This window comes from Herpailurus yagouaroundi, unplaced genomic scaffold, assembly GCF_014898765.1.
Source record: "Herpailurus yagouaroundi ecotype Mexico unplaced genomic scaffold, PumYag 201, whole genome shotgun sequence".
In the NCBI taxonomy this organism is placed as follows: domain Eukaryota; kingdom Metazoa; phylum Chordata; class Mammalia; order Carnivora; family Felidae; genus Herpailurus; species Herpailurus yagouaroundi.
This window is the reverse complement of record NW_024412432.1, coordinates 261,351-278,728: the sequence shown is the minus strand read 5'-3', so window position 1 is coordinate 278,728 and position 17,378 is coordinate 261,351. Positions and strand designations below refer to the sequence as shown.

At 38.5% G+C, this 17,378-nt stretch overlaps 1 protein-coding gene across 1 annotated transcript; it reads left to right on the top strand.

Annotated features, from left to right (window-relative positions):
* The first annotated feature begins 903 nt into the window (after positions 1-903).
* On the top strand, positions 904-2,083 carry LOC121014128 (immunoglobulin-binding protein 1-like). Its single transcript, XM_040450172.1, has one exon. The coding sequence runs from the start codon at positions 904-906 to the stop codon at positions 1,936-1,938; it is 1,035 nt and encodes a 344-aa protein (XP_040306106.1). The 3' UTR covers positions 1,939-2,083.
* The last annotated feature ends 15,295 nt before the right edge of the window (positions 2,084-17,378 follow it).

Here is a 17,378-nt window from a genome sequence, read left to right as displayed (position 1 = left end):
AAAAAAAAAAAAAAGCATGTACCATAACTTTCATTCATTTTTAGGAAATAATTTGCTTTAATTTTCTTTTTTTTTTTTTAATTTTTTTTTCAACGTTTTTAATTTATTTTTTGGGACAGAGAGAGACAGAGCATGAACAGGGAAGGGGCAGAGAGAGAGGGAGACACAGAATCGGAAACAGGCTCCAGGCTCTGAGCATTCAGCCCAGAGCCCGACGCGGGGCTCGAACTCACGGACCGCGAGATTGTGACCTGGCTGAAGTCGGACGCTTAACCGACTGCGCCACCCAGGCGCCCCAATTTTCTAATGAGTAAAACATCGGTGTAAAGATTTACTGGTGTAAAAGATTGAAATGGTGAGAATGTGTTTAATGATGTGTTTAAACATGAATGTTTCTCTTCACCACCGTTTCTTCCCACGCTGCTCCCATCTCATTCTTCTCGCTAGATGTAACCACAGCTACCAATTTGCTGTGCATTTTTCTAGTGTTTTTCTATCATATGCATGCAAATGTATGTGCATATACCCATATATGATACGCTTCTTACTGAGCGGACTCGTACTACTTGTACAGATCATCAACTTGCTTTCATCACTTAAACAGATGTATTTATCTTTTCTCCACATCCACTTGTACAATGATGGCACTCCTTTTAATAGTTGCATAGTTTGCCTTGGTATGGTTATAGCGATAATCAGTGGGAGGGGGACATCTTGCCTCCCAGAGTACCTATGATAATGTTTACAGACATTTTGCTGGAGGGAAGGGGTGCTACTGCCGTCTAGTGGGAGAAGTCAGAGACTCTGGTAAACACCTTTCAATTCACAGGACAGGAGCCTGCTGCAAAGAATATTGAGGTCAAAAGTTAATAGCGCTGCTTCCGCCTTCCTCCTTCCCCCAAGATGGCAACAGCCGGAGACGCTTTACTGCTACTGCGGCTCCCCGCGCTGTTCGAAACCAGCAAGCAGCTTCTGGACGAAGTGGAAGCAGCGACTGAACCCACCGGTTCCCAGATAATTCAAGATAAGGTATTCAGGGGACTAGACCTCCTTAAGAAGGCTGCTGAAATGTTATCGCAGCTCGACTTGTTCAGCCGAAATGAAGACTTGGAAGAGATTGCTTCCACAGACCTGAAGTACCTGATGGTCTCAGCTTTTCAAGGAGCGCTCGCCATGAAACAAGTCAACCCCAGCAAGCGTCTAGATCATTTGCAGTGGGCTCGAGAACACTTTTTAAACTACTTAACTCAGTGCCAGTATTATCATGTGGCAGAGTTTGAGCTGCCCCAAACCAACTCAGCTGATAATACTGCTAGTTCCTCCATGGCGTGTCCCAGCCTCGTTGCTGTGGCATCTGAAAGACAGGCTAAAATAGAGAGATACAAGCAGAAGAAGGAGGTGGAGCATAGGTTGTTTGCACTGAAATCTGCTGTGGAAAGTGGTCAAGCAGATGATGAGTGTGTTCGTGAATATTACCTTCTTCACCTTCGAAGGTGGATCGGTATTAGCTTAGAAGAGATTGAGAGCATTGACCAGGAGATGAAGATCCTGAGAGAAGACGACTCCTCAAAAGACGCATCAACTTCTTACTCATCTCCTCAGGACAGGCCTCCAATGAAACCCTTCGTTCTCACTCGGAATGTGGCCCAAGCCAAAGTATTTGGAGCTGGTTATCCAAGTCTGGCATCTATGACGGTGAATGACTGGTATGATCAGCATCAGAAATATGGAGCATTACCAGATCAGGGCATAGCCAAGATAACACCAGAGCTCAAAAGAGCAGCTCAGCAACAGGAAGATCAGGAACAAAAGGAGGCAGAGGAAGAGGAAGAGGAGGAGGAGGAGGAGGGGGAAGAAACACTCCACAGAGTTCGGGAGTGGGATGACTGGAAGGGCACCCATCCCAGAGGCTATGGCAACCGACAGAACATGGGTTAGTCTTACCACAAGATGGGACTTCAAGGGACTCACATCTTCCCAGACAAGGAAAGCCATGCAGTCTTCCCCTACCTGGGCTCCTGCTTCAGCTGTGTAAAATGAAGATGCTTAATCTTGCTTTATGTTCAATAAAATGTCAAACAAGTAAGTGTGTATTTGTACTCTAGGTGATCAGCCAGCAATCTTGTTTTGGTGTTATCATCCTCATCATGGTGTATTCCAGTTTCGTAAGTGGAAAGAAAAAAGTACTGACAAATGGCTCTGTATAATCAATGGCTATATTAATTCTCTTAAAAAATAATAAAAGTCCCTTTATTAAAAAAAAAGTAAATAGTGCTGAGGTCAGAAAATTCTATAACATAAAATTTTCCTTATTTCCAGTTATTTAGATTTTGTTAATCAATCATATATATACTTACATCTTTATGCATGTTGTGCACGTCAGTGGTAGATCCAGACTTTGTGAGTACTTTAGCTTATACAATATTGGTCTTTAGGAATATGATTATGCAATTAAAAATATAATTGCATAAAAATATAACTGCTGTGGTTTATGCAAGTGAGTGGCCCTTAAGCTTCCCTGTAAATAGTTTCTGTTTTAATTATTTCTATAAGAGAGATTCCTTGAGGTGGAACTGCTAGGTCAATGAACATGGCCCCTATCATATATCAAATGTTTTCCCCCCCCCCCCCCCGAATTCATATGTTGAAATCTAATCTCCATCCAATGTGATGATATTTGAATGTGGGGGCCTTTGGGATGTAATTAGGTCACGAGGGTGATTAGGTCATGAGGGTCATTCACTAATCTTCTGACTGAATTAATGCCCTTGTAAAAGAGACCCCAGAAAACTTCCTTACTCCCTCTGCCATGTGAAGAAACATGTAAAGGAGAAGGTCATCTATGAACCATGAAGGGGGCTCTGATTATACAGCAGAATCTGACCTTGCTGCCACCCTAAACTTGGACCTCTAGCTTCTAGAACAGTGAGAAATAAATTTCTGTTGTTTATAAGCAACCCAGTCTATCGTATTTTTGTTATAGCAGCCACACTGATGAAAACAGCCTTTTATATTTTGGGCAATGACATTAGATTGCCTTTCAAAAAAGCTACTGAAACTTAACCTTCAAATGAAAAAAAAAAGTCTTTTTCAGAGGGTTTATCAATATGTATCAACATTTTACCTAGCAAGTTAACTTAGGAATCTCATTTTTTGAATTTAATCCAACAGAAATGATTGTTAATTGGACATGGATATATGTGTATGATATGTGGTCAGAATAGCATTGTAATCAGCAAGGAATTGGAAACCAATTCAAGCCTAACACAGGACACTGGTTAAAAGAATTATGATGTAAATTTACAATATGCTGGTATAGAAAGATTAGACATGTCAAGCAGGCTTATGGGGTATGTTTAAAGCCCATAAACTTCAGAACCTAATGCTGTGTCTTTACAGCGTCCAGCTGCCTCTATGTCTCTTTATTGCAGGCTCCCAGCATTCTCTAACAGATGAGAGGTAGGAAGGTGATGATAGAGTTTGGTGTTCTGTTTGGTACCCAGACCCTTCTTGTTGAGAGGCAAATTCAGGTCAGTGGTTTGGCCCATCTCTAGGGATTGAGAACCATGGGATCAAGCCCTTTCTGTGAGAGTCATTGGACTTATTTCTACTTCCCTTACTTGGAGTTTTAAGGCAGTGACATTTGGTGCAAGGGCAGCTTTGAAAAGTGCTAAGAGACCCTAAATCCACTGGATGAGAAGGTTGGTCTGGGAATTCTTGTAACAGATTTTCCTAGGTGGCCATTAAAAAGTGGTTGAGTAGTATCTATGTGTTTGTTTCATAATATATTGTAAGTGGGAAAAAGAGCTATATAAATTAGCCTTTGTAAAATGAATATGTTCATTTACATATCAATACAGGCTACCTATGTGTTTTAAATTTCACATAAGCATATATGACAGATACGTGTTGAAAAAATGAGAAGATATACACCAAATTTGTTAATGGTAGTTGTCTCAGCAATATGGTCAAACAGGAGACTTTTATTCTTTTCCTTATACAAAAGTGTATTTTTTTTCTTTCAATAGGCATATGTTGCTTTTGTAATTGCAAAAACAATGAAGGGAGAAAGTATGTCCATTGCTTTGATGTAGGAATAAATAAATGAAAAAGATCACCACACTAGTCTGTATTAAGTATAACTTAAAAAAAATTTTAGAGAGATGATAATGAGAACATGTACAATTTTAATTTATATTTCAGATACATACAAGGTATGTGGGGAAAAATAGGAGCAAATAGGATATTCACAGGTGCCTGGACATCACCTACCCAAATCTATTTTTCAGACACAATAATTCCAATTGTCCTCTCTTTAGTTGGCTGATTCTTTCTTCTGTCTGCTGCAATCTGCTGTTATATCCCTCTTGTGAATTTTTCAATTCAGTTATTGTACTTTTTAGCTCTAGAGTTTCTGTTTGTTTCTTTTTTTAAAAAATGATTTATATTTTTTTTGTTGATATTCTCTTTTCATACATCATTTTCCTGATTTCCTTTTGTTCTCTTTATATGCTGTCCTTTAGCCTTTTAAGCTTATTTAAGACAGTTGTTTTAACATCTTTGTCTTGTGAATCTAATGTTTGCTCTTCCTCAGGGATGATTTCTCTCAATTATTTTGTTCCTATGAAGAGCCATGTTTTCCTGTTTCTTTGCATGCCTGTGATTTTTTTGTTGTTGTTGAAAATTGGGCATTTGACTATTATAATGTGGTAACTCTGAAAATCAGATTTACTGCCGTCCCCAAGGTTTGATTCTTTTTTAATTATTGAAGGTTATATTAGTCTGTTTTGTTTTGAAAAATTTCAAAGCTATTTTTTTCAAAGACCATTAGTTGTTGTGTCTTACCACTGAAGTCTCTGTTCCTTTAGGTCAGGTTCAGCTAATGTTTTGACAGATTTCCTGAATGCCAGGAGCTCTCCCAATATTTACAGATTAGCTCTGTGCTAGAACACACCTTCAACAGTTATCTAGACTTGCTCTGACCCTAGAGATCAACCCAAGGTGAAAGCTCAAAGTCTTCTCAGATCTTTTCTTAGCATGCCTCTTGCCTGGGCATATGAATAGCTTTCTGAATTCTCCAATGTACACTGCTGCTGCTTTGATGTCTTAATTTCCCAAATAGTCTTACCTTAGCTTTTCCTCCATGCCTCAGATGGTGTATTGTATATCTTCACCTGGAATCTCTTGATGTAGGCACCTTGTGGCTTTTATAAGCAACGTCCACTGCTTCTCTACCTGAGTTCTAAGTTACGTAAAACAGAGATGAGCATCTTGTATCAATCATCTAAGTATTCCCTGGATAGGTTAGAATAGATGCACATAGTAATTTGGAAATAAAGTCTGCCTCCTCTGGACCATGGTAAGGAACTGGCAAACTTGCTGCTACCAATCAAGACCAGGACTGCCATTGTGCTGGGGAGGTAGTGGCACAAGGATGAATAAATATGTAACAAAATTTTCCTTATATTTTGAAGATGACTTTTTCTTGATTGGGCATTTTCTTGGTTGTTGTAAATATTTTACTGTTTTCTAGAGCTCTTGGCAAAGTTGTTTCAGCTTTTGTGTGTGTGTGTGTGTGTGTGTGTGTGTGTGTGTGTTTCTGTGAGAGAACAGGAGCTTAGAGCCTTCTAGTCTGCCATTTTGCTGGCATCTCCTCTGACAATAATGTGTTCAACAGAATAGTATATTGCAGGAGGGAACAGTGTAAGAAGGAAGGAAACCACACTGGATTCTGAATTTTATTCACTGAAGTATGACTTGATAAATTCCTTTAGGTATTGGGGAAAAAACAGACTACAATTGTCAAGTTCTTAGTTTAAAAGGGATTAAAATAGAAGATGTTTGCTTTAAACTTTGAAATTGTAATTTTTTTCTCTTAGACACCTCACAAGAACTCTTACACATTAAAGTGTTGAAGCCAATAAAAGGCCATTTCCTGAAGGACAGATGGATGAGGCCCTCAGCATCCCTAGAGAAGTTGCTGACAGTTCTCATCAGCCTTCTTGGCACTAATCTCACGGTAATCAAAATTAAATAAGTTGTCCTGGCAGAGCAGGCTAGTGACATATATGCAACAAATGCTAGGTAAACATAAGCTTGGCATGGACACATTTTAGAAGAATAAAACCCAATTCATATAAAAAGGAGTTCATGAAGAGATAGTTTCTTTTAAGGATTAATATTTACTTCAGTTTAATGAGAAACAATGGGATTTGTTGTGATATTTGGAAAGACAATTTGTTTATTATTTTTTAATATTGGAAATGCATATTTTACTTTCATAGATATATACTCTTCATATACAGGATACATTGTAAGAATATGACATAAGCTGTTTGCCAGTTCACAACGATAATCAAATTTATGGGAAGGACTTGGCTAAACAAATATATATGTATATATATATATATATTTATGCATATAATCACTTACATATTATACCCACTGTTCATCCCAACAAGTGTCATCCTTAATGCCCATCACCCATTTAGACATCCCCTCACACAGCACCCCTCTAGCAACCCTCAGTCTGTTCTCTGTATTTAAGAGTCTCTTATGGTTTGACTCCCTCTGTTTTTATCTTATTTTTCCTTCCTTTCCCCAATGTTCATCTGTTTTGTTTTTTAATTCCACATATGAGTAAAATCATATGATATTTGTTTTTCTCTGACTGACTTATTTCGCTTAGCATAATACACTCTAGTTCCATCCACCTTGTTGCAAATGGCAACATCAAAAAAAGTTTCATTTTTTTCATCACCAAGTAGTATGACATTTTATACCATATCTTCTTTATCCATTCATCAGTTGATTAACATTTGAGGTCTTTCCATAATTTGCCTATTGTTGCTAGCTCTACTATAAACATTGGGATGCATGTGCTCATTCAAACCAACATTTTTGTACCCTTTGGATAAATTTCTAGTAGTGCAATTGCTGGGTCATAGGGTAGTTCTATTTTTAATTTTTGAGGAACCTCCATACTGTTTTCCAGAGTGGCTGCACCACTTTGCATTCCCACAAACAGTGCAAAAGTGTTCTCCTTTCTCTGCATCTTCACCAACATCTGTTGTTTCCTGAGTTGTTAATTTTAGCCATTCTGACAGGTGTGAGGTGGTATCTCATTGTGGTTTTGATTTGTATTTCCCTTATGATGAGTGATGTTGAGCATCTTTTCATGTGTCTGTTAGCCACATTGATGTCTTCTTTGGAAGTGTCCACGTCTTTTGCCCATTTCTTCACTGGATTATTTGTGTTTTTTTGGGTGTTGAATTTGATAAGTTCTTTATAGATTTTGGACCCTTTACCTGATATGTCATTTGCAAATATCTTTTCCCATTCTATTGGTTGCCTTTTAGTTTTATTGATTGTTTCCTTTACTGCACAGAAGGTTTTTTATCTTGATGAGGTCTCAGTAGTTCATTTTTGTTTATGTTGTCCTTGCCTCTGCAGGCATGTCTAGTACAAAGTTGCTGTGGTTGAGGTCAAAGAGGTTGTTTCCTATTTTCTCCTCTAGACTTTCCATGGTTTCCTGTCTTACATTTAGAACTTTCATCCATTTTGAGCTTATTTTTGGTTTTGGTGTAAGAAAGTGGTCCAGGTTCATTCTTCTGCATGTCGCCGAATAGTTTATCCAACACCATTTGCTGAAGAGACTGTCTTTTTTCCACTGGATATTCTTTCCTGCTTTGTTGAAAGTTAGTTAGCCATACATTTGTGGGTCCAGTTCTGGGTTCTCCATTCTGTTCCACTGATCTATGTGTCTGTTTTCTTGTGCCAGTACCATACTGTCTTGATGATTACACCTTTGCCATATAACTTGAAGTCTGGAATTGTGAGGCCTCCAGTTTTGGTTTTCTTTTTCAGCATTACTTTGGCTATTCAGGGTCTTTTCTGGTTCCATACAAATTTTAGAATTGTTTTTTTCTAGCTCTGTGAAGAATGCTGGTGTTATTTTGAATAGGATTGCATTGAATGTATGGATTCCTTTGGGTAGTATCAACATTTTAAGAATATTTGTTCTTCCAATCCATTGAGCATGAAGTGTTTTTTCCATTTCTCTGTGTCTTCTTCAGTTTCTTTCATAAGCTTTCTATAGTTTTCAGTTAACAGAACTTTTACTCTTTGGTTAGGTTTATTCCTAGGTATTTATGGTTTTTGGTGCAATTGTAGATGGGATCGATTCCTTGGTTTCTCTTTCTGCTGCTTCATTATTGCTGTATAGAAATGCAACCAATTTCTGTATGTTGATTTTATATCCTGAGACTTTGCTGAATTCATGTATCACCTCTGGCTGTTTTTTGGTGGTCTTTCAGGTTTTCCATGTAGAGTATCATGTCATCTGTGAAGAGTGAAAGTTTGACTTCTTCCTTGACAATGTGAATGCCTTTTATTTCTTTTTGTTGTCTGATTGCCAGGGCTAGGACTTCCAACTTTATGTTAAACAACAGAGGTGAGAGTGGACATCCCTGTTGTGTTTCTAATCTCAGGGGGAAATCTCTCAGTTTTTCTCCATTGAGGATGATGTTAGCTGTAGGTCTTTCATATATAGCCTTTAATATGTTGAGTTATGTTTCGTCTATCCCCACTTTATTGAAGGTTTTTATGAAGAAAGGATGTTGTATTTTGTCAAATTTTTTTCTGCATCTATTGAGAGGATCATGTGGTTCTTACCCTTTATTTTATTAATGTGATGTATCATGTTGATTGATTTGTGGATATTGAGCCATCCCTGCAGCCCATGAATAAATGCCAATTGTTCATGGCATATAGTTTTTTTTAATGTATTGTTGGATTCATTTTGCTTGTATCTTGTTAAAAATTTTTGCATCCATGTTCACCAGGGAAATTGGTCTGTGATTCTCCTTTTTAGTGGAGTCTGTGTCTGGATTTGGAATCAAGGTAATGCTGCCCTCATGAATGAGTTTGGAAGTTTTCCTTCCATTTCTGTTTTTTGGAACAGCTTCAAAAGAATAGGTATTAATTATTCTTTAAATGTGTGGGAGACTTCCTTTGGGAAGCTATTAGGCCCTGGACTATCGTTTGTTGGGAGATTTTTGATTACTAATTCAAATTCTTTACTGGTTATGGGTCTGTTTAAATTTTCTATTTCTTCCTGTTCCAGTTTTGGTAGTTTATGTTTCTAAAAATTTATCCACTTCTTCCAGATTGCCCAATTTTTTGGATTTAATTGCTCATAATATTCTTTTGTATATCTGTGGTGTTGTGATCTCTCCTCTTTCATTCATTATTTTATCTATTTGGGTCTTTTCCTTTTTCTTTTGATGAATCCAGCTAGAGGTTTATCAACTTTAATTCTTTCAAAGAACCAGCTCCTACTGTTTTTTTTTTTTTTCACTATCATTGATTTCTGCTCTAATCTTTATTATTTCCCCTCTTTTGTTGTTTTGGGACTTTATTTGCTGTTCTTTTTCCATCTCCTTTAGGTGTAAAGTTAGGTTGTGTATTTGAGACTTCTCTTCCTTCTGTAAGAAGTCCTGGATTGCTATATGCTTAATTGTTATAACCGCCCTTACTGCATCCCAAAGGCTTTGGACAGTTCTGTTTTCATTTTCATTGGCTTCCATGTACTTTTTTATTTGCTCTTAATTTCTTGGTTAACCCATTCATTCTTTAGTAAAATGTTTTTTAATCTCCCAGTATTTGTGGTTTTTCCAAGTTTTTTATTGTTGTTGACTGTAAGTTTCATAGTGGTATTTTCTGAAAATATGCATGATATTATCTTGAGCTTTTTGTACTTGTTGAGGGCTGATTTGTGACCCAGTATGTGACCTATTCTGGAGAATGTTCCATGTGCACTCGAGACAAATGTGTATTATGCTGCTTTAGGATGAAATGTTCTGAATGTTTCTGTTAAGTCCATTTGGTCCAGTGTGTCATTCAAAGCTATTGTTTCTTTGTTGGTTTTCTGCTTGCATGATCTGTCCATTGCTGTCCATTGTTGTAAGTGGGGTGTTGAATCCCTTACTATTATAGTATCATTACTGATGAGTTTCTTTATGTTTGTAATTAATTGATTTATATATTTGGGTGCTTTCAAGTTGGAGACATAAATATTTATAATCACTAGATCTTGGTGGATAGACCCCTTAATTATGATATAATGCCCTTCTTCATCTCTTGTTACAGTCTTTGCTTTAAAATCTTGTTTTTCTGATGTAAGTATGGCTAGCTATTCTGGATTTCTTTTGATGTCCATTAGCATGATAGATAGTTCTCCATCCCCTCACTTTCAATCTGCAGGTGTCTTTAAGTCTAAAATGAGTCTTTTGTAAGCAGCCTATTGATGAATTTTATTTTTTTTATCCATTCTGATACCCTATATCTTTTGTTTGGAGCATTTAGTCTAAATTAGATTGAGAGATGTGAATTTAGTGCCATTGTGTGGTCTGTAGATTTGGTGTTTCCGGTAATGTTGTCTATTCCTTTCCAGTCTTTGTTGCTTTTGGTCTTTTTTATCTTGCTTTTTTTTTTCTTCCACTCAGAGTTCCCCTTAAAATTTCTTGCAGGGCTGGTTTAGTGGCCATGAACTCCTTTAGTTTTTGTTTGTTTGGGAAACAATGTAGGGCAGTTATTTATTTTTGAGACAGAGAGAGACAGAGAATGAGCAGGGGAGGGGCAGGGAGAGAGGGAGATACAGAATCTGAAGGAGGCTCCAGGCTCTGAGATGTCAGCACAGAGCCTGACATGGGGCTTGAAACATGAACTGTGAGATCATGACCTGAGCTGAAGTTGGATCCTTAACTGACTGAGCTAACCAGGTGCCCCTGGGAAACTCTTTATCTTTTCTTCTATTTTGAATGGCAGACTTGCTGGATAAAGATTTCTTGGCTGCATATTTTTCCAATTCAGCACGTTGAATATATCCGGTCACTCCTTTCTGGACTGCCAAGTTTCTGGACAGATTCAGATATAGATTTGCCACAAACCTGTTCTCTTTTCCCTTGTAGGTTAAGAACTTTTTTCCCTTGGTGCCTTTATGATTCTTTCCTTGTCTGTGTATTTTGTGAATTTGACTATGATTTGCCTCGGTGATGTTCGGTTCTTATTGAATTTAATGGGAGTTCTCTGTGCTTCTTGAATTTTGCTTTTTGTGTCTTCCCCCAGATTAGGAAAGTTTTCAGGTATAATTTGTTCACATAAACCTTCTGCCCCTGTCTTTCTCTTCATCTTCTGTAACTTCTGTGATATGAATATTATTCCTCTTTAATAAGTTGTTGAGTTCTCTAAGTCTTCTATTGTGATCTTTTGCCTTTATTTACCTCCTTTTTTCTGCTTTATTATTTTCCATAATTTTATCTTCTGTATCAGTGATTTGCTGCTTTGCTTTATCTATCCTTGTCATCATGACATCAATTCGAGAGTATATCTCAGATATAGCATTTTTAATTTTGGCCTGACTAGCTTTTAGTTCTTTTATCTCTGAAGAAAGGGATTGTCTGGTATCTTCTATGCTTTTTTAACCCTAGCTAGTATCCTTATAATCATGGTATTAAATTCTAGTTCAGACATCTTACTTATATCTTGTTGATTAAATCCTTGGCGTTTATTTCTTCTTATTCTTTTTTTTGGAGGAGGTGAATTCCTCCATCTTGTCATTTTGGAGGGATTAAAAACTAATAAAATAAAAAATTAAAATTAAAAAATTGAAAACAAAGCAAAACAAACAACAAAATCAAAGGAAGCTAGAAGCTGGGTGTGTTTCATACTGCTTGTTGAGAGAAGCTTGATAGAATAGAGAAAATAGAGAAAGGGGAAAAAGTTTAAAAATTTAAAAACAAAATAATTTAAGTAATAGAATAAAATAAAATACTGAAAATAAAATGAATAAAAAATAAAAAAATTTTCTCTTTCAGTCTCCAAAAAAGAAAAAGAAATAAAATAAAGAAAAGAAAAACATGAACAAAAACAGCAGCAAAGAAAATGAACAAACAAGCAAACAGAATGAAATCTGAATGAAGTTACATCTCTTTTCCCCTAGTACGGAAACTTTTCAGCAAACTATAGCCCATAGACTAAACAGATGTAAGGGATTCATGCTGGTCTTCTATGGGATGTGCCTGGAGGGTACAAGTGGGCAGGGCTCAGTGTAATGGCCCTATTCTCCATTTGGTGGCACTGCTTAGTTCACTGCGGTAAATTCCTGAGTGCTTGCACGCTAGAGGTGGAAATGGCTTCACCCAGCTCTTTAGTCTCTGGTGTGGGTATTTTGTGCCCTCACACACATGTGATCAAGCACCCCTCCTTTCTCAGGCTTCTGTCATCTCCCCACCTTTACCCTGTATCCAAGCTGTCTTCCTGCCAGGTGGAGCCACCCTCCAGAGTTTTATCTCAGATGGGGCTATGTTTCAAAACCCCACACTTCAAGGGCACCTGGGGGGCTCAGTTGGTTAAGCATACAACTTCAGCTCAGGTCATAATCTCATGGTTTGTGAGTTCAAGCCCTGCAATGGGCTCTCTGTTGTCAGCACAGAACATGCTTTGGCTCCTCTGTCTCCCACTCTGCCCTTCTCCCTCACCCCCTCTGTCTCTCTCTGTCTCTCTTTCTCTGTCCAAAATAAATAAAACTTAAAAAAAAAAAAACAACCAAACCACACTTCAGTGATCCCTGTGACTTGGACCTGTACTGATTCTCTGGGGGCGGGGGGCGGGGGGGGGGGAGGGTATCACTGAGCAATGGCCAGGTGCCAGCTTGTCCCAGAAAATATATGCATGATCACGCAGTGGCAGCTCAGAGTGTATGGTAAGTCACAATACAAAGCTGGTGCCAGGTTTTGCTGCACCCTGGTGTCTTTGTTCCAATATCAATAAATATGGCAGCTCTCCAGGGTCCACTGGGACTTTTGCCCAAGGGGAGGCCATTTGGCCTCTACCAAACTGCACTCCAAGCAGGGGAACCACTTCTCCCCATGTGGCACATGGACACCTCAGGCCATGCCATCTGCTTCCGGGGATTCACCCTACTTCCTCATTAGATTATCGCCAGGCACTGAGTTTTGAACCTTTAGACTCTTGCTCAACTGTTTATAGAATCATGGAGATGTTGAAATCTCCTTTTCCCCTGTCAATCATTTTGGGGAACAGATTTGTTCAGGCCTCTGCAAGTGTTTTCACTTTTTCTCTCTCTTTCTCTCCAGCTACTTTTGTGGGGAGCACTCTCCCCCTTACTGTTTCTCTCTCTGTCTTCTCTCTGAAAAAATGACTCCTAACCCTCTGAGGCTCTGAGGCTTTTCTCTCCCCCAATTCACCTCTCTGCACTGCTTACCTGCCAAGTTCTGGCTCAAATTATAAAGAATATTGCATTAATCATCAGATCAATTTCCTAGGTGTTCAAAATGGTTTGATGCTGATCTAGCTGCATTTCAGGGATGAGACAAGCTCAGGATTCCCCTACTGCTCTGTCATATTAACTCCATCCTTGTTTATTATTTTTTGAAAATGTAAGCAGATTGGATAACCCAGATCTAAAATAGTGATTTTTCAACCTTCACTGCACATTGGATTATCTGAATATACGTCAAAATTATGAATAACCAGAGTGAACCATAGACTAATCAAATTAGAATCTCTGGAGGAGGTTTTCTCAAACAATTTTTTTGAGATATAGTGTATATACCTTAAATTAACCTATTTGAAGTATACAGCTTAATGATTTTTAAAAGTAAATTCATAAAGTTGTGCAACTATTAGTATAATCAAGTTTCAGAACACTCTCATCATTCCACAAAGATTCCCCTTGCCAGTTTGCAGTCAATCCCCACTATTACCCTTTTCTGGATGTTTCATAGAAATGAAATCATATAATATGTGGGCTTTTACATCTGTTTTCTCTCTGTTTACATTATCCATATGTTTATGTTTGTTGTCTTTTTTCCATTAGATCCCTTAGCTTATAAATCATAATTGTTTTATTTTATTATTTTTTAATGTTTATTTGAGAGAGAGAGAGCATGAGCGGGGGAGAGGCAGAGAGAGAGGGAGACACAGAATCCGAAGCAGGCTCCAAGCTCTGAGCTGTCAGCACAGAGCCCGATGTAGGGCTTGAACTCACAAACTGAGAAATCATGACCTGAGCCAAAGTCAGATGCTCAACCGACTGAACCACCCAGGAGCTCCAAATCATAATTGTTTTAAGTTCCTGGTCTGATAATCCCAAAATCTTTTCCATCTTTGAGTCTGGTTCTAATCCTTGTTCTTTTTCTTCAGAGTATATGTTTTTCCTCTTGATGTGCTGTATAATTCTTCTGAAAGCCAAACATAATATACTGGATAAAAGGAACTGAGGTAAGGAAACCTTTAGTGTGGGGTTTTATTTATCTGGCTACAAGTTAGACTGTGTTTACTGTTTGCTGTAGCTGTAGGTGTCAGAGGCTAAAATTTTCTCTGGTATCTTTGTTTTTGTCTTCTGTTGTTATTGGATTTCCCTAGAGACTTTTTTTTTTTTAACACAGTAAACTCCAAACCCAGAGTGGAACCTAACTCTGGGCTTGAACTCACAGCCCTGAGATTAGGACCCTGAGATCAATGCCTGTGCAGAGATCAAGAATTGGTTGCTTAGTGGACAGGTGCCCTTCCTTAGAGACTTCTTAAATAACACTTGAGACAGTGTTCAGTTGTATTCTCTTGTTATACAGGAGCTTTGTTGATATGGTAGTAAGATATGAAGGGGAAGGGGAATGGTCTATAGGTTTATGCTTAAGTCTCAGACTTTTGATGATCCCATGACCCTGAGTTATGACCTTCACAGGCGATTCTCAATTTTCCATCCATTAGGTGGGACAGGAATACCAAGTGGGGGGCTGGATTTGGGTATTTTCTTTCCCCTGGTCAATTAGTCTCTGGTAAAACCTCAGTCAGTCATGGTTTGGCAAAATAGTTTCTCTTGAGGAAAAGGCTTAATGAGAACAGAATGGTGTGTGTGCATTCCAGAATGGCTCTTTCCCCTCCTCTCTGGAAGTATTAGGAGAATTTTCCAGATCTTTACTGAGAGCATGGTAGGGGCCCTTGGAAATAAAACTCACACAAATATGGGGTCTTCCTTAAAACTGGTCTGCCCTGATGACTTTTAACTCTCAAACTTGTCCATAGTGAGCCTCCAGCTTTGTCAATTACAGTTTAATTTTTTTTGGTACCCTGGTACTGGTTTCCAGTGAAGTTTCTATGGTAAGTTGTGATTCTCTATCCTCCTATCTGTTTCTCCACTTTGCAGACCACTGACTTTAGTTCACTGATGTATTTTTTTGTAGTGAAAATATATATAATTCTTTTTTATTCCTTGTTTTTACCCCAAAAGAATGATACTGTGTACATTGTTATGTACCTAGCTTTTACACACAATAACATACTGTAGAGATATTCTCATCAGTACATAAATCCATCCCAATCTTTCACCTGGCTGCATGGTATTCAGTTTGCATCCCAGTCTTTCACAAGGCTGCATGGTATTCAGTGATAAAACTTCTCACTTACTGAAGTTATTTTTATTATTACTGTTTCTCTTGGTGCAGTTTCAAGGTCATCACTGTTTTCTAGGATATGGTTAATCCAAAACATTATCCCTGGAGGCCTCCAAAATTGGCAGTTTCAAAGAACTCATCAGGAAATCTTATCATAGAATCAAATATGGTAGAACTTAAAGTTGTTTTTGTTTGTTTGTTTGTTGTTGTTGTTTTCAGTTGTTGAGAGAGTCTGAATCAGCACAGCTTCACCAGGATCCTTGAGCTGGAATCTTCCCATTGCCTCTCCAGATCCTTTTTCTTTTCTGCTTTTTGCCATCTTTTTTCCAATTTAGCCAATTAGGAGCTCTGCAAGAGGCTGGAGGACAGCAGAGAGTGACATCAGAGTTTTTCCTCCCTGGCTCCTTCTAGACCTCCACTGAAAGTCAATGTTCTTTCATAGGTGGCTGTTTCTATATGACTCAGCATTCTGTATTCTTTTTTCTTTTTAAAAAAAATTTTTACATTTATTCATTTTTGAGAGACAGAGAGAGAGCACAAGCGGGGGAGGGGCAGAGAGAGAGGGAGACACAGAATCTGAGGCAGGCTCCAGTCTCCCAGCTATCAGCACAGAGCTCTTCGGGCTAGAACTCACAAACTGTGAGATCATGACCTGAGCCAAAGTCAGATGCACAATGAACTGAGCCACCCAGGCACCCCATCAGCATTTTGTATTCTTTTTTTTTTTTAATCTACTTTTGAGACACAGAGAGACAGAGCATGAGTGGGGAAGGGGCAGAGAGAGGGAGACACAGAATCTGAAACAAGATCCAGGCTCTGAGCTGTCAGCACAGAGTCCAACATGGGGCTTGAACTCAGGGATTGTGAGATCATGACCTGAGCCAAAATCGGACGCTTAACTGACTGAGCCATCCAGGGGCACCAGCATTCTGTATTCTTAATCTCATTTCATCCCTATAGATCTAAGAGTGTCAGTGGCCTGTGCTCTGCTTATTCATTTTGGTCCTTTTTTTTTTTTTTTTTTTTAGTAGTCTGGATTGATGATTTTATCTCTTTATAACTTGAGAAATTTATTGGAATGTGGTGCCATTCACCAAAATGGAAACCATAGGATGAAGGACAGCTGAGGAGAAGGGGGATAGATGATGAGTTCAATTGGGACACAGCAAATTTGAATTGAAGGTGCCTGTTTGACATCCAAGTAGTTCACTGATGTATTTTATTTTATTTTATTTTATTTTATTTTATTTATATATGAAATTTATTGTCAAATTGGTTTCCATACAACACCCAGTGCTCATCTCAAAAGGTGCCCTCCTCAATACCCATCACCCACCCTCTCCTCCCTCACACCCCCCATCAACCCTTAGTTTGTTCTCAGTTCTCAACAGTCTCTTATGCTTTGGCTCTCTCCCACTCTAACCTCTTTTTTTTTTTTTTTTCCTTCCCCTCCCCCATGGGTTCCTGTTAAGTTTCTCAGGATCCACATAAGAGTGAAACCATATGGTATCTGTCTTTCTCTGTATGGCTTCTTTCACTTAGCATCACACTCTCCAGTTCCATCCACGTTGCTACAAAAGGCCATATTTCATTTTTTCTCATTGCCACGTAGTATTCCATTGTGTATATAAACCACAATTTATTTATCCATTCATCAGTTGATGGACATTTAGGCTCTTTCCATAATTTGGCTATTGTTGAGAGTGCTGCTATGAACATTGGGGTACAAGTGCCCCTATGCATCAGTACTCCTGTGTCCCTTGGATAAATTCCTAGCAGTGCTATTGCTGGGTCATAGGGTAGGTCTGTTTTTAATTTTTTGAGGAACCTCCGCACTGCTTTCCAGAGCGGCTGCACCAATTTGCATTCCCACCAACAGTGCAAGAGGGTTCCCGTTTCTCC